Raw genomic sequence first — 24,584 nt, forward strand, 5'->3', positions numbered from 1 at the left:
TGCTATATATATATATTATATATAGATATATATATATATATATAATATATATAGTATAATCATCAAAATAACGCCATTTTAAAAGAACTTCTTAATTTGAACTCGAAGAATGACTGTTTTGTTTTGATCTAAATTGAACTTTGACCAACTGATATGACTTGCTAACTTTTTGAAAACCAAAGATTCTTTTTATTATTTTTTTATTTTTTTTTTTTTTTTAAGCTCCCTATTTGTGAATGTTAAAGGAGTCAAACATATTTTATGTTAACAGTTTTTCTTTTGGCAAACCTGTTAATGAAAACAGCAACAACAAAAAAACAATTTGTGCGCTCAGTGTTTTTACTTTTTTACGAGTGACACAATTGGACATTCCTGTGCAGTTTTATATTGTTTGTAAATATATAGAAATTGTAAAAGTACCTTTTGACTTTACAGAATTTGTACATTTTAAGAACCTTTTTTGAAAGAGGGGAAAACCTTTTGTAGACTATTTATTTTATTATAGTGAAAACTGGTCGTGACTTTTTCATTTGCAGTTGAACATGTTGGTCTTCATTACAAAATTCAGAAGCTTTTACGAGAGCACCAAATGCTGCGATTACATGCTTTAAATAAAGCAAATCTGCTGAGTTTGTCTCTGTTTCTGTAATAAAGGTCGGCACAGGGGAGATAGCGGTGAGCTGAGCCTAAAATACAATTGAATATTTCAAATTGGGCGAAAAACTGTAAAATCAATTGGTGACTATTTAAAAAAAAAATCTACTGTATTTGTTTCATAAGGGCCCTTCAAGCACATATCTTCCTTTTAAATATGTATTAAAATGAATGAGTCAGAGAACCCATGCCATGAAAATGCCATAATGGGATTATGTAGAGATACCAAGATTCAATGAGCTTCTCATCTTACACTGGAGATTATACATTAGTTATACATTACAGTTCTAGGAGGTGTTAGCACATTAAGGGGTTGCGTACTGGACAGCTTAAAATGAAAGAAAGAGGGAAACCATCAACACAGCTGTCAGTGTTTACCTTGAACAACAAATCACCTTGATGGTAAGTTGATATATTGCCCTGTTCCCATGTTATGCATAATCTATAAAATATAACCGTATCTCAGTGAGGTGGATAGCTTTTCTTTGCTCGTTTTAAAACAGCTGGTTCAGGCTCATAAGTAAATACCAAAATAAAAGCAGTACTAATTAAGTTGAAGCTTCTAAAAATGCTGCACCTATGATTAAGGTTTTTTTTTTTTTTTTTTTTTTGCTGACTTGTCTATTTGATATATTTTTGTTAAATATTGAACCAGTACATGAGCTGCAAACTACCAAAGGCACAGTCTCACATTAGGCTTCCTTGGATGCACAACATTTAGTGTTAGTTAGTGATTCAATCAAGAAAATAAAAAAATCCCTTCATATAAAATTTCTGACAATCAAAACTGCACTAACCACACTGGCATTTACGCTTCTGTTTTGACGTCTTCGCCGGTCTTCTTAATCAGCCAAACCTCATTTTTTCTGTTAAATAATTTGAAGGGGCTGTCATACCCAGCTGTGTAATACACATTTTCCTCAAATTGCTGCCCATCTCGTTGCAAACTCTGAGACAGCTTTATGAGTTCTCCTTGAGCCTTCTGTGCATTTGTAAACCCACCGAATACTCTGAAATGGAGAACTTGTGTTAGTATACAACAACAAAAACAGCAAATGACAATATAATATTCTGTCACTCTTATAGATTGCTGAGCTTCTGTTAGCCAATTGGAGCGCAATTTTCTCCTGCTTAATTCCACACAATTGAACTGAACCATATACCTCAATATTGGTCACCGGCTTTGGTACAACTGATACCACCTACCACTTAACGGTATATGCATTACACTATGTAACACAATTTTTCGTTGACTACAAAAGATTTAGAAGTGAGTAGTTTTCGAGATTTACGATTATACTCTATTTACAGTATAATCGTAAATCTCGAAAAACTACTCACTTCTAAATTTTTTTGTAGTCATTTTTGTATTACTTTAGTATAAATACATGTTAATTTGGATTCATATGTTGTTTTTTTCTGACTTTATGTGAATGAAAAGACACACATTTGCCCGTTTTCCCATTGGAAATAGTGATATTTTGAAATATCACTGTCCTGGTCACAAAAGCAAAGTCTGTGGGGAATAATAGCCATTTTCTATACTTTTGAGGCATAAGCAATTAGGAAATAACACTTACTACCCAGGAACAAAAAAATAAATAAATAAATTGTTACACTGTGTTATCAACCTTTTCCTTTTTTCAATAAAAATGACAATTAGCTAAAAGGTTGGTCATGAATAATACATTTCAAAATACCAGAACAATATAAAAGTTAGTTGAATTAATACAGTCACAGTGAGTTGTTTGGGGAAGTTACTTGACATCCTTTTCTGACTTACATTAATCGTAAGAAATGTCTTACTACACACTTCTAATTGTGTTTTATATATTACACACATGCTGAGTTCTGACATGTTAGAATACAGATTCTACTGGGCATATACAAAAATACTACTTTTTACTTTTATTACAACATACCTGACAAACACAGTAAGCTCAGGTCTTTGTTCAATAAAGACGTCTGGGTCAGACGGTTTTACAGGATCAGCCTGATGTTCTTCAGGTATATAGAATGAGGTGGTAAAGGTTGTCTCACAGAACGGTCCTGCACCTGGGTCCACCAAGCAGGTCACTGGAACGGTCATCTCTATTTTCACCTCTGGGGGGGGGGATACAACTTTAATCTTACATGGGGAGCGATGTATAACTGGTGCAATGGGTTAATGCACTGACCCTTCACTTTAGTTAGCTTGGTTCCACACATTTTTGGTCCTAATCTTTAGTGGGCAGTAACACAATTACAACATAACTTTTTTTCAAGCAATGGGTTGGTCAAGATATAGCCTAAATTAGCATAACTTCAAGCCAGGTCACCAGCCAGAACTAAATTCCCCCAAAATGTGTTGTATGACATTGTAACTTGTAAATATGGTGGCTTCTGCAATTCGAGCACTACATCAAGTTCAATCTTTACTCAGGGATGAATGATATTGTTATTTTCTTCTGATATAGATTAACATCCCAACGCTTTAAATCATGAGCTTTTTATTTCTGAAGTGTGTTTTGATGCATTAAAAAAAATGGTATTATGAAACTTGTCTTGACTGTGAAGATGGCAACTATAGTCTAGAACAGTAGGGTCCAGTCCTGGTCCTGGAGGGCAGGTGTCCCTCCTGGTTTTTGTTCCAGCTGTACCCTAAATTAATTAACTGGACCAATTAAGTTTTTAATAAGCACTTATTTGGTCCAATTAAGTAATTAATAGTACAGTTGGGGGAAAAAAAAAACAGGAGGGACACCAGCCATAATAAAAAAAATAAAAATAAATGCAGGGTTGTTAATCCAGTTGATGTCTATAGAGTTGGGTTGATAGGGAGGGACTTGAAGAGATCAATGTCCTTCTGTACTGCAACCACAAGACTTTTCAATGCAACTGTATAAATTGTCCCATGCATGGATTAATAGGGCCTTTAATGAATGCAGCTGCCACTGAATTCTTTTTATTTTATAAAATGTGTATCTGGCCCCATCTAGTGGAATAATACTGGAACTTGCTTTCAAACACAAACGATTTAGTTTAGGAACTTAATTATATATATATATATATATATATATATATATATATATATATATATATATATATATATATATATATATATATATATTTTTTTTTTATAAAATTGTTTTTTTTTTTTTATTTTATTATTATTATTATTTTATTTTATTTTTTTTCAAAACCTGTTGAAATCAGTATTAACTGTGGCTGTAGTTTATTAAACACTTTTCAGGTTTATTCTTCCAGACAGACACACAAAGATAGATCAAGTGCAAAATACTTTTCTCATTGTTGCCTTGTATGTAGTTGAAGAGTCTCGTAAATCCTTTGCTGATGGCCGGATCTAGTTCCATTCCAACTACTTTAGTGCTGGCCCACTTTGTGGCTTCATACTTTCGAACTTCGTAATCTGTGGCCTTAGAAAGAGTAATGGGTTTCATTACGCACCATGAGAAAGCATCTAGAAATGTGCAGTGCATGGATTTGTTGCACATGCTGTACAAGGCAGCCTAGTAACAAAATGCATTACTATAGTACTGAAAGGGCTGCAAGCGACAACACAAGCAAGGTGTTGGGGACTATATTTTGCATAACATATATGCAAAATAATCTAAGATTACAGCATTTTGATACTGGGGAAACTCTGTTTTTACCTCACCTTATTTTCTACAGGTTCCCATTTAGGCAATTGTAGTCCAGTGGAAAACAATGCTTGCTGAACAGTCTTAAGCATCCTGATATTGTTCCCTAAAGAACAAAGATGAGACAGCACGGTGAATATCTATTTATTAATGAATACTACAATCCTTCATTTGTTAAAAGAAAAATATATTTAACTCCTTACTTAAACCTGATTTTAAAACAACATAAATGCAAATTTCAATAGTACACCATAATAATGAAGCAAACTCAGTCAAGATGGATTTTCTATTACAGTACATCAGGGTATATCTGCGCCATTGTTTTACTAAAGAATTAAACACAATGAATGTTATGAAAACATTAAGAAACTAGGAACATGTGCATTCCGTTTTTACAGGTATTTCTTGTTTGCTTAGAACACAGGGGTTTCCTAGTGTTCAACATCTACAACAATTTTTAACTTTGCCCCCAACACACTTTTTGAGTTTTGGTACCTCTACAAACAGATATTAATTTCCCGTCACATAAAACAACTGTACCTGCTACAGCTGAGCAAGTAAAAAGCGCTGCTACGACCATATGCATTTTCTATGTCAATCCCTGTATTTATTTTTAGTTGTAACCAACTGGAAAAGTTATAGAGTACCTTAATGAAACAGTCTCAACAACCTCGTTAAGATTTGCATTTCATTTGAGAGATTGACGTTTAACTGATGCCGTTTAGTATAAAGGCGGAAGTTTAAAAATATAAAGTCCATACCTTAACTAAGACAGTCAACCTGTTCCCAAGAAACCAGCGTCTGTGTTTAATTAATTGGTACATTACACAACACATCACTTGCCTGTGTAAACACGTGACACACCCAATTTTTAGATGCGTTTCCTATTGGTCGCGATTACTCTCATGACACCCAGGAGGGTGCGATTGGTTTATTAAGTTGTTGTTATAAAACCTACATCGACTGTACACGTGGTGTATTACAAAACCACAAGAGGCACCGATATATAACAGTATCTGGGCGGAGTGTAGTGGTAGATTTTCAACTTGCATAACTGTTTTTTTCTTAATAAAAGGGTAAAAATGATATATATTGTGTTTTCATTATTGTGCATTTAAAAATATGTTATAAACTGATGGTTCTTTTTCCATGATGCAGTGCACAAATGAACATTATCCTGACGGACAAATGTGGAGGTGTTGAAACAAATAGATAATGTACCACAGTAGAAGAAAAAAGAAAGATGTTGCTGCAGATTTCAACATTCCCGCAAAAACTTTCTCAGCCAGTCAAAAAAGCTGGGATACAATAATACAGGCCTATGAACAGCAAACTGGATAAAAGCGTCCACGGGACATGCAGATTTCAAGTGTAGTTCATTTCCAGTGTATACTTTTACATCCATATTTTCAATAAAATACACAGTACTTTTAAATGTATAATACTTTTCATTGTACAGTAATTGAAATTTGATTTCAATGTTTATGTAAATTTACTGGACTGTGCTCAGATAATCGCATTTATTATAATAATTATAGTATGATCATTTGCTGATTTTGTTAACATAGCTTTTTTTTTTTTTTTTTTTTTTTTTTTTTACCATAGTGAAAATCTGCAAAACAGCAGCAAAATTTGAAACTGCTCTATTGGCTCAAAAGAACATTTTGTACCAGCTCTCTCTCTATATTCCACAACCCTTGGCACGCAGCGTAATGGAAGTAAAGGCGGAGCCAGAGCAGAGGTCGCCAGTTTTCTGAGCTGCGCTCTGGAGCCGAAGCTGGGGATGTTAGAGCTGGAGCTGGGACACTGGAGTGCGCCTGAGCATGGAGCCGGAGCAGAGGTTCCATAGTAGCTCCAATATTTCCTGCCTTTCACATTTAAAAAAAAAAAATCCTTATTCATTTAAACACTTGAATGAACAAAATAAAGTAGTATATAAAAAGCTTAAATGTAAATTGCTGAAGTACTTTAATGTACATAATATTTCTGTTGCTGTAAGAGAAAGTCCAAAATAATCAACTTAGAATCATGTATTCTGGTATCTGCATCATGCCTTTTTTTTTTTTTTTTTTTTTTTTAATGAAAACCAGTGCAGGCACATAGAGAGGGTCCTCATAATCGCATAGTAAGAGGACAGTGAGTGAAAAACAGCAAGTGATTATATTTGGTAAAAATGGTATATAAACCCCCCCCCCCCCCCCCCAATATCTACAAAAAAAAAAGTGTTTGCACAATAAACTCCTGTCCAATATATGTAAATCCTTAGCAGGTCATTGTTGCAATAGTATTTTTTGTTCTTGGTCAATGGTGAAAACACAGGCTGTTTCGACCTATTTGTCATTAGGATTTACTTCAGTGTAATAGGAACCAAGTTTGTAACTGCTCCCTGCTGCAGAAAATTGTACGTGGTGTACAGAAAAATGCTGACATCAGAAGCAGGCTCTATGTTTTCAAACTGTAATTACAATAGTTATTTTAAGTTAAATTATATTTTATTTTTTACTTTATTTTTTACGTGTTATCTTTCTGTACCATTTGCCATTCAAATGATGACCCATGATATACACTGATATTGCAAACCACATTACACCAGAAAGAAATCTGATAGGCTTAAGAAAGGTTTTAAAACAGGCACCCTTGTACAGCTGGAAACAAACATTAAGAAAAAGTAAAATGAATTGTGACAAAAACTACATCTCGGCTGGTTATAGTACTTTTGTAGGAAGGCATGGGAATACTTCAAGCTATATAAAAATGTGATACTTTATTTATTTTAATCAAAAAGTGTACACTGCCCCTGATTTGTGCAAAGCCTGTACATGTATTTATCTTTTAAATGTACAACCAGCAGAAAACCCCCATTAAGTTGGCACAGCCAGCTTGTTGTCAAGCTGCTACGCAAGCCAACCCTCAGAATTACAACAGGGGCTCTTGTAAACTTATGGAAATGGTCTGCTTAATGCAGAGGTATTATGTCCATGCAAAAACACAAAAAACACATTAACCAAAAAACACTTACGAAATGACTCACAGCATAATAGCAGTTAAAGAAAAATAAAGGACAATCCCATCTAATACATAATAAAAAGACAGTTTATTAAAAATAGGTTGCAAGTGAAATAGTCTAAATAAACTACAGCAGTTTTTCAAAGCTTTCAGTAATAAACCCACTTAGAGAAAGCACTCATACCACAACAGACGTTGAAAGTCCTACAAAATCCAGACAAACTCAACTTGTCCTTTTATTAAAAACGTAAAATACGTATGCAGTACATGGAGGAATGTATTACAGAAACAGGTTTGTTATTTTGAGAACTGCTAATATTTTCTCACATAACTTCAGTACAGGCTGCCCTTCATTTCATACAGATGGTAAAAGCACAATTTTAAAATTGAACCTTCCAATAAAAAAAAAAAAAAAAAAGCCTAGTTAAATAAACAATTTTTGGAAACACCTTAAGAAACTTGTAGTACAGCAGAAAGAAAAGAGAAAATGGTATGAGGGCCATTTCCCTTGGTCAAGAGCCACATTGATCTGCAGATACCAGGTGAAATAGATGAAAAGATGTGTGTTACAAATTCTACAGACAATTCAGCTATCTATCTATATATATATCTCAATCTATATCTATCTAATATATATATATAGTATATATATCTATATATATCTATATTATATATATAATATACGCTTACATGCTGAATTTGTACAAACATCTTTTCATCTAGTTTCACCTGGTATCTGCAGATCAATTAGCCGATCGAAACTTCTCATAGACAATAAATGAGTTACTCAGTTCCACTTAGAAGTCGTCAAGTTCGTTAAGCATTCGAATTACTTTAAGTCCCATATATATATATATATATATATATATATATATATATATATATATATATATATATATGTATTTTTTTACTTCCAAAATCCTCATGTAAAACAAAACAGTTTAGTAATTAAAAGACTGTTTAAAGCAGTTGTAAACACCAAAAGAAAATTTTAAAAAAGTGTTATCAAATGGATAGGATATGGGGAACATTTTCCTTGCAAGTAATTTCAGTCATACTATAAACTAAGAAAACAAGCAGACTGAAGACATATTTTCAAAACAATTGTCGACTGAGTGTTAATTATGCCATTTGCTGTTTCCATCTACACCATGAAACCAGATTATAGCTTTGATATGAAACTGGAGCTGCCACTAGTTACAACCACGGTACAATCCAATCTTCAGCTGTGCATTACATTAAATGGTATGCATCACATTTTCATATAAATCACATTTAAAAATATTTTTCACCGACCTCCAATATTTCTTTAAATATATTTAGGGCTTCTGATTTTCGGTTTTAACCGATAAACACCCCTGACACCAAAAAACAAAAAATAAATCGATGGATAGCCAATAAACACTGTAAACCACCGGAAAAACAGTGGAAATGATTAATCAATTCAAGTGACATCACCCCATTCCCACTGAAAAAATCAAACCTACTATAAATGAAAAAATACATTTTGCAGCGCAGCTGGGCAATGTCCCGCCTTCCTGTCTTGTATCTATCATTGATTCGTTCTGAAAACTTTAAACCCACCCCAACTACTGAGTGACAGCACATTCCTACATTTCTATTGGAGACTCTGCTTGCGAGATTTAAAACAAGATTACAATCAGGAATGCAGGGTTGTTAGCAGGATTTAAAACTGTATTACAGTTAAGATACAGTGGATTTAAAATAGAATTGCAAATTGTGGCAAAATGTAAAAAATGCCTACACACAAAAAGCCCAGAAGAATGTGCCCGTGACCATAGGGATTTCACTGTGGCACACAGCAAAGGAAAGAAGGAACAACTTAAGTGTGCAAATACTGTCGAGATACTACTATACAGATTTTGACAGAAAAAAAAAATGCTCAAACATTTTGGAAAGTAGCTGAAAACACTAATTTCATACAACATATCAAAAATGAAAGCCCTGAAAAAAAAGATTTACATAAAACTTGAAAATAGCTGAAAATAAGCACCGAAAAATAAAATGAATAAACACCAAAACACAGAAGCCTTAAACATATTTTCCAAAAAATTAACAACCCTTTGTCCATTAATTAACCACCCTCACAAGGAGCTGGAGACTGCTAGCCCACAAACCTAGGGTTGGCAGTGTTTAAATTTAAACCAGTTTCATCTTGGTCCATGGAAACATAAGGACTGATTTCAGAGTTTATAAAATTCAGTCCCATTGGCAGATAGAAGTGTGGAATTAGACTCGGCTCTAGAAATCTGGGAAATTTAGATGTATTACAGTATGTACCAACCTGCTTATATACACTATTGTTAATGACTTTCCCCTAGCTTGTGCCTTAACACAAATACATTACACGATCTGAACCACACCCAATGGAACCGACCCAGACTGCTTTACCGTTAAGAAGCACAACAGGATTTAAAAGATTTATTTATTTAACAGAATCATCTTTTAACTTGGAAATTCAGTTTACACCAACAGAGAAATTTAGAAATGTTTTCTGCAACGACAGCTAAAAAAATAACATTGGTGGTTTAAACTAGTCATTATAAAAGATTCCACATGACCGTAAGCTACTTCGGCTCTTTCTTTCTTTCTTTTTTTTAAACTCCAAAAACTATTAACCCGAAACCATTAAAAGAAAACTAAAATATACCACCCTTCATGTGATTCATTTTTCTTTTTATAATTAAAACATACTTTACAGTGCTTTATTATAATATATCTTTAACAGTTCTCACTGAAAGTAAGCAAAATTGTCTCTCTTGCTATTGCAATATACCTAACTCATATTTAACAGTCCAATTATTAGGGAAATCAAATTCACTACACAAAAGGAGCACGGATGCTCTCCTCTTCAATTCGGAGGCATTGCGCTCAATCCTGCTAAGGCTCCAGTTTTATTTTATGTTGAGTTCGTTCTCCAACTCCATCAGTTTTCTTGATGCCTTGACTTTATTTGACACATCTTGTCCATGTGAAAACAATCGCTGGCGTTCTTTGAAAGTCATACTCTCTGGAGCTTCACCAGTCAAAGAACCATCTTGACCTTGACCACTGTGGGGGGAAAAATAAACTGTTTAATATACCTTTCATAAATAATTTGGGAATTTAGTGCACACACTGCATCTGCCCAATACCGACAATTTGCTAGTGCAAGTGCCACTGTACTTGGAGAACTCCCCTAGCTTTACATTTAAAACACATTCAATTAAATCTAAAGATTATCTGACAACACAGTAGCCTTGGTAACCTCAGAATTGAAGCACAGTTTCCGGCAACGCATGTGCTCATGTGGAAACTGCTCGTTCGTTACCATTTTGCAGGTATTTTAGTAGCTGAACATAAAAACCACTTTGGACAGAACATGGAATACAACATGCTTTGCTCAGTCTGTTACCTTTTGACCCATCTATCCCGCGAGTCCCTGTAAACTTCATTTAATCCTACAACCCCTGTTGTAGTTCCAGTGTACGAATGATATCCTGTTTGAAACAAAGACAAATAAATACATAATAAAACAAGCAAACAAACAGGACTGCAGGGCACAAAAGGCGCTGTATAAAGAAAACTATCCTTTAGTGCTTTTTTATGCTGGATGGGATATTCTGAACAATTACAAATATTTGTTCAAATAAACAATACATTTTAAGAAGTTATGCAATTCAGCGTGAACATAAAAAGCAGTCTTTTCAAAACGTGGGGATAAATTTATTTTCATACTTGTAACCTAGCTAATAGTTTTGAACTAATTCTAATTTAAATTTACAATTTTCTTTATTATACAGCACCTTTATAGTTGCATAAGAAGGTGCCAAAATCAGAAGTAGAAACTTGTTGACAAGCCAGCTGGAACACCAATTTAGACAAACTGCTTCTTTTTTCTTGTCTCAGCTCAAGTGACAACTGCTTGTTCTTCCTCTGATTCATTACAATATCACAAATCAGCACTTCGGTAAAAAATTAGGCTCACAGGGTGGAATGTGTGTTAGCTTGGGGGGAAAAAAATTAAATAAAAAAATGTGTGTGTGTGTGTGTGTGTGTGTGTGTATGTGTATGTATATATATATATATATATATATATATATATATATATATATATTATATATATATATACATATATATATATATACTATTCATAAGTGTTTTATTCACAAACTACTTACATTACTGTAAATTATGTTAAATTTAGGTTACTTAGGATATTGAACCAATACTAATAAAACTAGATATGGATATATATATTATTATATATATATTTAATATATATATATATACGGGTTTGATTATATTATATATGCCCAAACTAATGAACATATATGTTGACTCAATCAACATATCAACAAAAGAAGAAAAAAGATATAACACCATGACCAAACTAATGTTGACTCAAGAAAAAAAAAAAAAATTTGTTGAGGGTTTGACGTATAGAACCTTATCTTTGCAGAAAAAAACTAACAAAAAAAACCACACTTGATTGTGAGCCTAATGATCAACCAATGAGCTGCTCGCCTATTCCACTGGCAGATATCTTTAGATCTGGTTTTGAGCACACTGGACTACATTCTGGTATTCAAACATGCTTACGAAAATAAGGCCTAATTTAAGGCTTGGCCTAGTTTCCAAACTGTTTTCCAACCACAATTTGAAAAATGTGCTGCTTATCAAGGCTGGTTTTCCCGATTTATAATTTAATTCCAGAGCCAAAACGGAATTTAACAGCAAATTACCACAACTTGCTCACATTAAAAGCCTTTTTGAAAAATAAACTTTTTAATGACTTTTCTTAGGCCAAGTCTTTCAATTTGTGTACCTTGACATTCAAATGTGTAATATCCATTACTACTGTATTTGCATCAAACATTTGAATACAATAGAAACCAGTGGAATAGCTGTAACACAGGGCTACAATTATAAGACCAGGTGACTGTTCCAGTGATGTGCAACTGGTGCGTTCCTTTCTGCAGACAGTTGGACATACACCTAAAAAACAACAAGGCCCTCATTGGCCCAAGAGCAAGTAGCCTTGCTTTAGATGCTTGCTGCAGTCATGGAAGAACAAAACAAAGAAAAGGGTGTTCCAAAATGCAGCAGACACATACAGGTTAAGGCAGACACAAATGCCATAGGAAAAATAGAAAACTGGTGAAATCCCCAAGCCTAGGTTAGGTATGATCACCAGTTCATTACTTCTGACACAAACCACCAGGGGCATCCTTTTTATGCCATACCTTTCTGAATAACTCATAATATGCTCTTTCATTAAACAGAAACCAATATAAAAGATAGTTTTGGAGATACAGTATGGCATAAGAAAGTCTCAGCATTTAAAAGAGGAGGTCAATCAGATAAAACAGCACAGCCAAAGTTGTAGGGGGAAAAAAAAAAAATCCAAAAGGAGGAGATCAAGGCAAAGCAGTGGCAGGAAATAGCAAATCGACAGGTTAGCTGAAATTAGCCTTGCAACTATTCGCCTTAGCAATTAGCTTTGTGTGAGGTTTAGGTTAGTCACTGTTAATCATCAATTAGAAAGTATGAAGCAACAGGGACTGCAACACAACCTGAATTAAACAACATGAATTTAGTGGGATGTTCCTGCAAGAACAATATATTTCCAATTGAGGCCTACACAGTTACAAAACAAAAATGAATCTTAAAACTGCTACCAGTCCATGTTGCACCATAAGCATTTCTGTAAATGGCTGTTGAAGAACCTTTGTTTTTCAAAAATTGTATTTCTAACCTGTCAGAACCCCATTTGCACAATTAATCCTACAACTAAGTGTTAACATGTTATTTCATACACTGTAAACACTGCTTAAGTTGAACTTCAATGCTTTGTCATTAAGTTTTATATAATACTACTACTACTACTACTACTACTACTACTAATAATAATAATAATAATAATCAGTGTCTGTATGAACCATTATGGTCTCCACAATGAGAACAGTTGACATGGGCAACCAACAACTGTGGCCATTTGATCAAAGTCCCAGGTCTAGCATTTAAGTAAATACTGCAACCTCAAACTCAATTCCTCCTGTTTAGGTGTTTATTAACACTAAAAATGCAGAAACTTTACTTCTCTGTTACAACATTTTTAATAGACGTTTTAAAACAACATTGCATATCAAAGTTGCTGTACAAATTTACTCTGGGGGGATACTTTCAAATTGAAATATATTGCTAGTCTACTTACTGTGGTTCTCAAACTGGGGGGCACGCCCCCCCTAGGACTCTATCCTGGGGGATAGTTTGAAGTTTCAGGAATTGAATTTTAATGTATTTTAAAATGTTTTAAATTATAGCACACATCTTAACTTAGGCTAAACCATATAACAGGTGGATAATTTATTTGGGCTTTATTTGATTGGATCGCCTATAATACTTCCACAAATCAGACTGTAGCGATTTTGTCCTATAATAAGTCAGATGTCAAAGTGATGAAGCCAATTTGCTTGAAAACATTGAAAGTAGACTGGACATTTCCATCAATGGATTTAAAAACTTTGGAATTGATGATGGGAAACCCAGAGGCACTGTAGGACTGTTCTTTATGATAAGCATTTTTGTGCTCTTTTTTTAGAAGGGTTTAAGTAAGTAACAGCCAAAATTACTGTGTCAGACTTGTTGAAAGTCTGTAACAAAATGGTTGATTGTTATTGTCGATACAACTATTAGTTTAGGCATCGAGCAGGTATCTCAAAGTCCATAAACAAAACAAAACGTTAAAATAAAATTAGTTTTTCATCGTATAAAACTGAGCTGATTTTGCCAGTGCTTGCTAGTCTACTAACTAGTTTGAAATGATTTCGAAGCAAATAAAAGCATTTCTGTTTTGGCTTTACTGTTAAAGATTTCATACGTGCCAATACTGCCCTACAATTACTGCGTTATAGTACTGTAATCTTTCCACTTTGTTATGTTGTGAACCATAGTTTTAAAACTGAGAGACAGCAAAAATCATAAAAGTTTACTGGTTCTTGAAATTAAGGGCCATATAAGAACGCTAAATACTGTAACTGATTAGAAGGCCTTCTTTGTTTTTCTCCAAGTTGCTAGAGTTACATTGTAGATGCAATAATGAGTTACTGTGAATGAGATACTGTTTTAGCAAACATATTTAAGTAAACATTTATTTAAATGTTTTTGGAATTAAAAGTACAAATGCAAAACTGACTTTTTTTTTGATCGTGCTAAGTGGGAAAAAAAAAAAAAAAAACAAGGTAGCAAATCCGCCAAATTTAATACCAGCTAAAATTTTCCGTTATACAATATATATCAACTTAAAACAAATCTTGATCCTGCGCCAAGTACCACAGACAAGAGGAAGTTTGAGAACCACTGCTTTAGACTATTGTTTTGCTAATAACCAGTTGCTATCAGTAGGTGGAGCTGGTGGACTTAATGGTGGTTTTAATTTGTAACTATCCTGTTGGATTTTCAAGTAATTCTGTGTTTTTTGAGCTGCTTGAGTATTTAGACTTTCGTTAACAATGCTGCTTCTACCAACCGTTGCCAATTAGATACAATTCCTTTTTACAGCCATTTACTAATGAAATGCTCAGTTTCGGTCAGATCAGTTCCCCTTTGCCAAGTGACCACTAGAAACAGACGATCTGTGTACCTCTGGAAGCCAAATAATATTTTATTTTCCCTCATCCCAAACCTGGACAGGCTACTAAAATGGGTGAGTTTCCCAAAGCCACACCAAACCAAGCAAGCAAAAAAAAAAAAAAAAAAAAAATGGATGAACACCAAAACCAACAGTACTCTGATTTGAACAAAGAATAACTGAGGAAGTTACCTATCTATTGCTTTTACTTGGAAGGGTGATTGGTAAGGACAGAGGAGAATTTGGGACAGAATCTCAGAGATTACCATTGATTAAATCACACTGACACGAAAAAGAAAAATCAAACTTGAAAATCAGGCACTGATTGGTAGATCTACAATCTACTAGACTAATAAAAGGTAGGGGTGGGGGAGAAATCTCACCCCACGAAAAAAAACACAGAAGAGGAGGGACACACAAACAATAATACAATATAAGGATGTTCTTTTTTTTCCTCTTGTCTGTCACTACCTTTGGAGTTGCCGGGTGGGTTGAAGCTGGGCTTGCTGGGAGGGGGAGGGGGCCCTGCCTTAAAAGCAGTACTGTTGGCATTGGCTGGTGGCTGCTGGAATGAGTTGGAAAGAAATATCCCATCAGAGACCGGGCGGGGCGGGCGGACAGATGGCTGGTGAGGCTGCGGCTTGGGAGCAGGAGGAAGGTCGCCATAGGATTTCCTGGTGGCGGAAAACTTAACCTGACCTGCTAGGCTCGAGTCCTCCTCCTCATCATTGTATGAAACGAACTTGGCAGTGTACACTGTGTCAGGGGAGAAGACCTGCGTTTTGAGGTAAGAGGTGTTTCTCTGAGGCGGGGGTGGAGGTGTGTTAGCTGAGGAGGGAGGGGGAGGGGGTAGCTCGTAGTCCCGGGGGAGGGGAGGTCTGTACAGACCAGGCTCGTCAGGTGTTAGCAGCTTCCGTTGAGCCTCATCGTGCTGTCGGCGCCTCTCTGCTTCCAAGCGGTTGTAGTACTCCTCTTCCTGTCTCCTCTGCAGGGTGGATGAATAAAGGAGGGAGCACACATGGACCAGGTTAGGATCAAAGTGGTGTATTTTTATTCTACCTAAGTAGGCAAATTCAGTAGAGTGGTTGTGAATGATACCTGGTCAATCACTGGTTCATTTTTCATCATACCCAATTGCTACTGATTTACCTTAATGCTATTAAAAGTGCCTCTCTCTCATTTTCATCGACACTCATGACATGATAGGTTGCACATATTTGCTCAAAACCTAGGCACCTCAAATCACCCCGGCAGAGCATTATAGAAGACAAACAGCTGCAAAAAAATCCCCAAAAAACAAAAAAAAAACCTCCAAAAACCTACATAACCACAGTATGAACATGTTTGCAATTAACACCGTGTAACAATTTTTTTTTTTTTTTTTGTTCCTGGGTAGTAAATGTTATTTCCTAATTGCTTATGCCTCAAAAGTATAGAAAATGGCTATTATTCCCCACAAACTTTGGTTTTGTGACCAGGACAGTGATATTTCAAAATATCACTATTTCCAATGGGAAAACGTGCAAATGTGTGTCTTTTTACTGTATTTACAGTATAATCGTAAATCTCTAAAAACTACTCGCTTCTAAATCTTTTGTAGTCATTTTTGTATTACTTTAGTATAAATACATATTAATTTGGATTCATATGTTGTTTTTTCTGACTTTATGTGAACGAAAACACACACAATTACTTTGTGATTTGAAACATGTTTTATGTAAATAAAGTCACTAATTCAATTTGAACAGCACATGCTCTAAAGTGTTATTTTGTTCTCAAATTAAATAAGGCCTGACCAGCCTGACAGGGTCAAAATAATTGGACTGCAAAGGGTTACAGTTATAAGTGTAAAAAGCTGTCAGGATGTCAACAATAGAAAAACAAAATTGCAGGTACGGTATTTGAACAGTTTTAGCACTATGTGGAGATGTGCAACGCTATATTTTTCGGAACCCTGTTACTCACTCTCTAGGAAGGAATTTCAAGCTGTGGTGCTGAATGTTGCTAAAGTAACAGTGTACAGCAATTTGGTAGTGTTCATAAAAAAGCTTTTTTGCTCATAGTTATGTAGTTGATATAAGCTTTTTGTATTAAAGTTGAAGAATTTTGGAAAAATAGGTCTCAAAATGTAAGGGGACAACATAAGACACTTCATTATGGGGCATGTGAAGGGCAGCCTATCATAATTCCAACATGATAAGCGCATTGATATGGTTATATTTTAATTATATGATTCTTTCATCTGTATGGGTTCAACTGGGTTGTTATAAAATCTAAATGCTGAAGTCACTGCAAAATGTTAATTTTTTTTGGTGAACCACTTTTATGAGCCCTGGTATGGGTATGGAAAATACTTTCTACAATTTTAGTAGGTAAACAGTAATTATCTTAAAATGTCTGTGGATTTTGCAATAAATGCATGTTCAACTGCCTGCTGTACAAAAACACTAATTAAAACGGTGAGATACAAAAGTCTGGACTACGCTTAAATTAGGCAGCATTCTTGGAGAAAGAAACAGAAGTGCTGAACCTAGTAGCTGCTGTTTGCTGCCTAATAAAAAGAAAGGAAACACACTCTTATTTAACACTTCAAATCCAGAAGTGTGACACTTAATTTAAACATTTTTTAGAGCTTAATTTATTATTTTTTGTACTGACAACATCCAATTCATGAGCACACACTTTTAGGCAAGTCTATCCCATTAATGGTACCTAGTCGGCTTAGAGCATAAATAAATAAATAAATAACGAATACCAGTATATGGCAGAGTAAACCACACCTGTGTGTTAACAAAATATGTGTTGCCAATTGGTTTGCAAATAATGCATTTGCTTTCCAGATAAACACAAAAAAAGAATGAGTGCCAACCAGAAGAAACAATAAAATACTATCATACCAGGATTGTATTTTTAAATAAGTATGTTGCCTCCTATTGGAGGACCACCTAAAGGCAGCAGTTAAAAGAAACAAGATCAGCACCTTCTCCTCGGCCTCTCGCCGGTTCCTCTCCTCTTCTCTCCTGCGGCGCTCTTCCTCTTGTTTCGCCCATTCTTCTGCCTCTCGCTTGCGGATCTCTTCCAGCTGCTGTTTGCGTCTGCGTTCCTCATCCTGCAACTGGGGAGCACACAGGCCCTTTAATTAGCTCTCTCTGGAAAAGGCACCATCAACGCTAACTAGCACGTCATTTCTCCACCATGGACTGGAAAATAAACCATAAAAGCAAACCAAAAACAGCAGGATTGATCACAAGCCATAAATTTTTTGGCTTCAGAACAGGACAGAATACAGTATATTTGGTAATAAAAAGGCAGACAGTATGGTAGAAATAGCAACCCCCCCAATATTGTTGCTTTACACATTTTGGGTGGTGCTTTTAATAAAACTATAACCTTAACTTATAATGATATGAGACCATGTTATGGTTAAGTGTTCACAAGTAACCCCACAATGAAGTTCACAAATGTAACATTTAAATGAAGTATTAACATGCAGCAATTATGCTATGTGGAAATGTAGCAGTGGAGCATTTCCTCACAGCTCGGTTTTCAGAAGCTTAATTGCTGTAGTTCAAAGTACACATGCTGTCTTTCTACAAACTTGTAATATCGACAAGAGCAGCAAAACTCTTTTACAAGGACTCTGGAGGGTTACCTTATGTTTATATTGACTTACTTTTACCTCACAAGCTCACTGCAGAATTTTCTTTTTTAGTAATGTTCCCACAGCAATACCATGCTGGCCTGAAGGAAGGTTCTTAGCTTCTGTGGACCATAACCTGCAGTAATTTCACCAGTCCTTTTCTGCAGCAGCAGTTTATGAATGTATTTAACAGGTAAGGAACCTCTACACTACTTGAAAGTAAGTCACATCTAGCGTGCATACAGTTTAAATTAGGCACTACATACTATATTAAAATGATACCATAATAGAAAGGAATTAATCCTAAGAGGACTATTAAAAAAAAAAAAAAATAGTATGTTTAATCAAATACTCACTCTCCTTTTTAACAGAACTGTAGTCGTATCCTTTGAAAGGCAATACCAATAAAAAAGTGAATAGTTTTGTATTGCTAAAAAAACCTACTATATATGCAGTAGAACAGCCAAGAAATTTCCAAGCAAAATAAAATTACTTTTCACACCCTTTTTTCAAAGTCTGCATTATAAAAGGGTGAACAGCTAAAATTCCAAGCAATGCACATGCTGGCCGCTATAACCAACAAACAACTGGCTTCCCTGACAATTTCCTCAAAGTTGGCTTACAAACAGCTATAAAAAGATGGTTTGAAAATGAAGTGTAAGTGACGTTCATTTCATTGAGTTAGCCACTTTTGACTGATGCATTCACTGACAAGGGAAGGGTTTAACAATTTAGAGGTCTAACAATTTTGTATTTACATTGTTTGTTTAATATTCAAATGTAACCAGGAGGGGCTCTGCTTCAGGCTTCAATTGCAGTGTGTGGTGTGAAGCTCAGACAATATCAAAGGAAAGAAAGAAAGAAAAATCACAACGCAAGTGGCAAATCGAGTAGGAACAAATACTGAAGAACATACCAAGTCTAGAACAGAGATTGCTGGGACAGCAGTCTGATGCAGGAAATAAAGAAAGGAAAAAAGATAGGGAGTGAAAACATCACTTCGGTTTGGCTCAGTGATCTGGCGCCAAGAACATTCCCCACAAGCATGGGATTCATTAGCGTAGGCGAACCTATTCCCATCAGTAAACACTCGGCTGTAACTGAAGTAACGCATGAGGTTTAGAAAGGAATTTCTACATCATTCCAAAGCCTCTACTCTATCAAAGACAATATTTTTCCTTTAAAAAGCCATAGGTAATGACCCTATATATTTTTTCTAACTCTTCTAAAATAGTAACATTGTGTTTAAGGAAACTTTATGTTACAAATCAACTGGAATTACAACACAACACCCCTGGAATCCAATGTACATGCCTATCGGTTCACATAAATAAAGTTTGAATGAATGGATAGGAGCTCAGATACTATATCCTTTAATCTGGTAAAGCTTCAAAATGGTTAATAACTAAACAGTAACTGTTCTGATTAACTGGCACTGTGTGCAATTTAAACATCTCTTAAATGTTTTCACAGTAACAAAGCAATATAAAACTAAAGAAAACTAAAGTTATAGTTATTCTCTTTGTGGGTTTTCTGAATATACTGTTGGTTCTGTTTGAAAGAGAAGCCATTAGTAAGGGGGGGAAATAAAGAAAAGCAGAAACAGAAGCAGACATAGAACATAAGATTTTATGATAAGCTCCCAAAGACATGCCACGCGACCATCATAACAATAAACCTTGCAAACAGCCGCAATTCTAGCAGTAGTGCCTTAACACCCTCAATGCCCAATATCTTTAGTGTTTAAGTTGTACCGATGCTTTTTTTTTGTTTTTTTATCTAGAGAATTTTAACTTGGGTATCTACCACCCTTCCCTTCCCCAGTCTTACCCGGGCTCTCTTCTCAGCCTCCAGGCGCTGCATGATCAGCATGGTGTCCACGTCCTCATCATCCTCCTCGTCCTCTTCGTTCTCCTTGGACTCCTGCAGCCGCTTTTGAAACTGCCACTCCAGCATCAGTTTACGCAGCCGGTCGTTCTCCTCGGCAGTGCGCTCCGGCTTAGCCTGGATCTCCTGGATCTCCTTGTTCAGCATGTCCACGATGTGCAGCTGCTGCTGCTTCTCCATCTTCTCCCGGGCATCCCGCTTCCAGGGGTCAGGGGACAGACTGTCCCCAGAGGTGAGGTCCTCCTTGCTGACGATGTACTGCAGATCCCGGCGCTCGATGGTGCGTGGCTGCTGCTGGGGGAGTAGCTCCCGGATTACGGTGTCCTGGCGGGAAGGGGGTGCACGGGGCAGGCTGGAAGGCTTCTCAATCCAGGGAGGCTGCTGGGGCATCATGGGAGGGGGATGATACTGCTGCTGCTGTAGAGGCATAGGTGGTGGTGCCTGTTGGTGCTGGATTAGCATTGGCGACAATGGAGGCTGATGCTGCTGCTGGTGGTGGTTGGGATGGGGAGGGACTCCTGGTCCAGGAGGGATGTGGACCTGGCCCAGCTTCTTGTCCTGCTCCCTCCGTTTCCTGTCCCTCTCTTCCTCTAACCGTGCCTTCTCCTTCTCGTACCAGCGCTGTTGCTCGTCACGCTTCTTGCGGTCAGCTGCTGCGGCAGCTGCAGCCTGCTGCTGCCTGCCAGCAGGGGGTGGAGGAGGGAGAGGCAGGTCTGCCTGGGACTCAAAGTCATCTGTGTAGTGTACTGGAGGAGGGGGAGGGGGTGGGGGCGGAAGGTCTGAGAGGACAGGCTGGGAGGCAGCCACAGCGGTGGAATTAGGTGGCCCTGGTGTCTTCCATCGGCCCGGACCACTCTTGTGGTTGTAGACCTTGGAGGAGGAAGTGGAGTAGTTTAGGTGCTCCTGGCTGGATGTGCTGGACTCCACAGAGGAGGAGACCTGATGGTTCCAGTGCTCACCATTGCCCCGCAGATACTCCATCTCCCGCTGCTGCATCTGAAAAATCTCTTCCTGCCGCATCCTCTCTGGCTGGTAAGCCACTCGGTCGTCACAGAGCTCCTCCTGGGAGCGAGTTACCCGCTAAATGATGACAAAAAAGCGAGAATGAAAACAATTTCTTTCACTTGGGTTAAATTACTGCTTTAAAATGAGCTCTTCTTGACAAAAGATGGTATTTGTAAAGGTGCAGATAATGCAGACAATTGCAATTGCAGACAAATGCAGACAATTTGATCATTGCCCCATTTCTGAGTTAATTTGAATATAGAATCAATTGAAGTTGATAACATATTATTAGTTTGGTAGAGCACGACTAAACTAAATTAACACAGTCATTTGATAAATTAGTTATTGGAATGTTGGATTCCATTCTGAATGGGAAGTTGAATTAATTATCGCACATTTGAACGAGAAATGGGTACTGAAAATACTAATGCAAAGTAGATACTTTGTGTGATCAGCCGTAATTTTCAGTGTATTTACCATGTATGCATGTGGTCGTTGTAATCGTTTGACTAAGAAATCAATAAACTGTATACTACTCATGCATCTCTCTAAACAATTGCCTTTGTGTGAATGTTGATTATTGTTAAAGGAATTCGGTAAGGTGGTAAAAACACACAAATGTCTGACTACCTGTCCATGTAGCAGCATTGCATAACTCATCTAAGGAGGCTGCATGAAGGAAAGCCCACAAAGTTGCCTGGCCCCTGGTAGAATGGGCCGTAATGTCCCCCGGTAACGGGGAGTCTGTCTGTTCACACGCTAAGCGTATCGCATCTGTCACCCAGTGCGCTTTAAGAAATTGCACTGCCAGGAAATGTGCCCCCAGGGACACAGAGTCAATTTTGTCATAGCACACTGATATTGCTGCCAGGTATACCTTCAAAGTGGACGCTGATATCCCTGCGTCAAGAAGGTTAATATCGTCTCAAATCGGGCAAGTCACCGGATCATGACCTTCGGCAGTGCACCAGCTGCGTTAGGAAAGCCCGTTGATTGCGAGGGGCGCTAGGCCCTAGCTGTTTTTTTAATCTTTTTTTGGTCGCTGTAGCCACTGTAGTCCTTACAGCACCACAACAGCTCTCACACGATGTAACAACTACACAAGGCCTCGTGAAATGATAAGAGCAATGGCCGCTCGCTACTCTCTTCAGAGGGGTCGAAACCAGCTCTAGCCAGAAAACTGATGCAAGAATAAAGCAAGGGCACTCTTTTAGACAGGCTTGAGCACAATTTTTACAGTGAATTAATCTTTAAAAATTTGCGGATAAATCCAACAAATTAGCCAAATTCGGTACATAAAAGCAAAAGCAATGTACGACCTGTCTCAGAGAGATGAGAGAGAAAATGGCAATGTGCTACTGTGAGGACGTCCTTCAGCAGGAGGTGGGCGGGACTTCCCCCTCACAGCAGGGCCCTGATAGGGCAGCTTTTGTATATTTGCTCAGAGATTGACGATCAGAGAGGCTCTTCCCATTCGGTCCATTAGTGGGCAACTAGAGACTTAACTTATGTTTAAATAAATTGTATACCTAATTCACTACATTGCTAATAAGGTAAATAAAAAAAAAAGACTCTTGGCCACTATCCCTGTAGCTATTGTGGAAAAACATTAATTGATGAGCAATTAAACGAGGCAGGTGAAAGCACAAAATAATGGGCGAGACGATAAGATCACTACCACCACAGGTCATAAAAGCTGCCTTTTCATCTTACTGTAATGTCTCAAATTGTTTCCAGGAGGTAGTTGAAAATAGGTCAGCATTACTTTTACAGGTACATACAACACCCCACAAATGCTGACGGACAGCATCCTCCAAATGGGTAAAGAACATTTGTATAAAGCAGACTCAATTATCACCTTCCGTTGAATTTGAAATCATGTCTGATGAGTACTTGTATTCTCATAAGACATGGCCTTCCCATTCCAAGTGTCCTACAGTCTTACCCTTACCTGAATGGACCTATTGCCAGAGTGGTGATTATCAGGCTGGCCTGGGAGCCTGTCCTCATAGTTCTGCCACTGCTGCCCGGGGCCAGGCCCCATCCTGTCCTGAGACTTCGAAGCAGGGAAAGTAAAGTACTCCCTTGTGGAGGTCTGGGTAGGGATTGGATATGCTTCGGGTCGTGGTGGGGGCTCCTGTTCCTGAGAAAAAGGAAAAAAACACAACAATGGTTAAGTTGGCTATGCAGATCAGCTTAGCCTTGAAGCTTTTTACACGTTTTACTTTACATGTACACTGTTGTGGCCAGACAGTTATCAGGGCCTAACCCCATTGGTTCATTTGAAGTTGCATAGTGGATATTTGAAAGGAGTTTGCACAGATCTATACTTACATCACTGTAAAGGTTTCCAGTTGAGACAGATGTGATTTTTGATGTTGGGCCACCTGAATTAACAGGCTTTCCTCCTGGACTGTGAGCTTGGTCTGTAGAACACATTAAACAAGTGTTAAGTAGCAGCCTGAAGTGTTTCAAATTGATTAAAGTGCACACACCCAAAGGCAAAGTGAACGATGGATTTGTTGCACTATCATTACCTCCAATAAACCTTTACCACAGTATTTTGAAAAGCTGCCTATAGTGACAAGATTTTTCAGTCTCTTCACACATGATGACCGCAGTAGCGAAGTCCGATACATAAGCTGCATTGTCCAGGAGACTTTAATCCCAATAAGCTGTAACCAAAATTTCAACCTCCTTGTGCTCACCATCCTTGTCCATGTATAATTTAATTTAACACTGTCCTTTCTTAAAGAAATGCAATTTTGAAATTTATATTTTTTAAGTACTGGTTGAGTTATTAGTGACCAAAAACACAGAAAAATATGTTTCTTTCAAGCTGTGGATAATAAAATACACTTAGATTTACATGAATGATACAACCATTCAGCCCTGCTTGGGTATTGCTATCTCACTTACTGGCAACATTGGGACTAGAGCGGTGGTCGGCCCTGTTCTTAAGTAGTCTCTCCTCTCCTGATGTTTTGTTTGGTTCAGGGTACTCCCCCCACGGCATCTGTGAACTCTCAGGGGAGCCGTTCTGTGCGGAATTATTGTAGAGCTCAAAGCCTTCACTCTTTGGTCTGGGTTTACCTGAGCCACGGCCACGGTCTGAAGC

The 24,584-nt window shown here is 37.1% G+C and overlaps 2 protein-coding genes across 10 annotated transcripts in view; both read right to left on the reverse strand.

Moving 5' to 3' along the window:
* Positions 1-191: 191 nt before the first annotated feature.
* hebp2 (heme binding protein 2) lies at positions 192-5,163 on the reverse strand. The gene is made up of 5 exons (XM_041250479.1): positions 5,057-5,163; positions 4,313-4,401; positions 3,935-4,070; positions 2,577-2,757; positions 192-1,664 (listed from the first exon to the last, which is right to left on the reverse strand). Exons 2-5 carry the CDS (start codon positions 4,385-4,387, stop codon positions 1,463-1,465), a joined length of 594 nt encoding a protein of 197 aa, XP_041106413.1. The 5' UTR covers positions 4,388-4,401; positions 5,057-5,163; the 3' UTR covers positions 192-1,462.
* Positions 5,164-9,972: 4,809 nt separating this feature from the next.
* LOC121315898 (afadin-like) overlaps positions 9,973-24,584 on the reverse strand; it is a 114,702-nt gene continuing 100,090 nt past the window's right edge. For 4 of the 9 annotated variants that reach the window (XM_041250485.1, XM_041250481.1, XM_041250483.1 and 1 more), the window contains 8 exons: positions 24,386-24,583; positions 23,801-23,892; positions 23,418-23,609; positions 20,405-21,541; positions 17,915-18,049; positions 15,406-15,919; positions 10,717-10,801; positions 9,973-10,373 (listed from right to left, as the gene is read on the reverse strand). In XM_041250485.1, coding sequence (XP_041106419.1) covers positions 10,217-10,373; positions 10,717-10,801; positions 15,406-15,919; positions 17,915-18,049; positions 20,405-21,541; positions 23,418-23,609; positions 23,801-23,892; positions 24,386-24,583 — 2,510 coding nt within the window. In that variant the 3' untranslated portion in view covers positions 9,973-10,216. The remainder of the gene's footprint in view (positions 10,374-10,716; positions 10,802-15,405; positions 15,920-17,914; positions 18,050-20,404; positions 21,542-23,417; positions 23,610-23,800; positions 23,893-24,385; position 24,584) is intronic. The other 5 variants (XM_041250487.1, XM_041250488.1, XM_041250482.1 and 2 more) reach the window with 2 other exon arrangements.

This window comes from Polyodon spathula, chromosome 5 (assembly GCF_017654505.1).
Source record: "Polyodon spathula isolate WHYD16114869_AA chromosome 5, ASM1765450v1, whole genome shotgun sequence".
NCBI classification, from domain to species: domain Eukaryota; kingdom Metazoa; phylum Chordata; class Actinopteri; order Acipenseriformes; family Polyodontidae; genus Polyodon; species Polyodon spathula.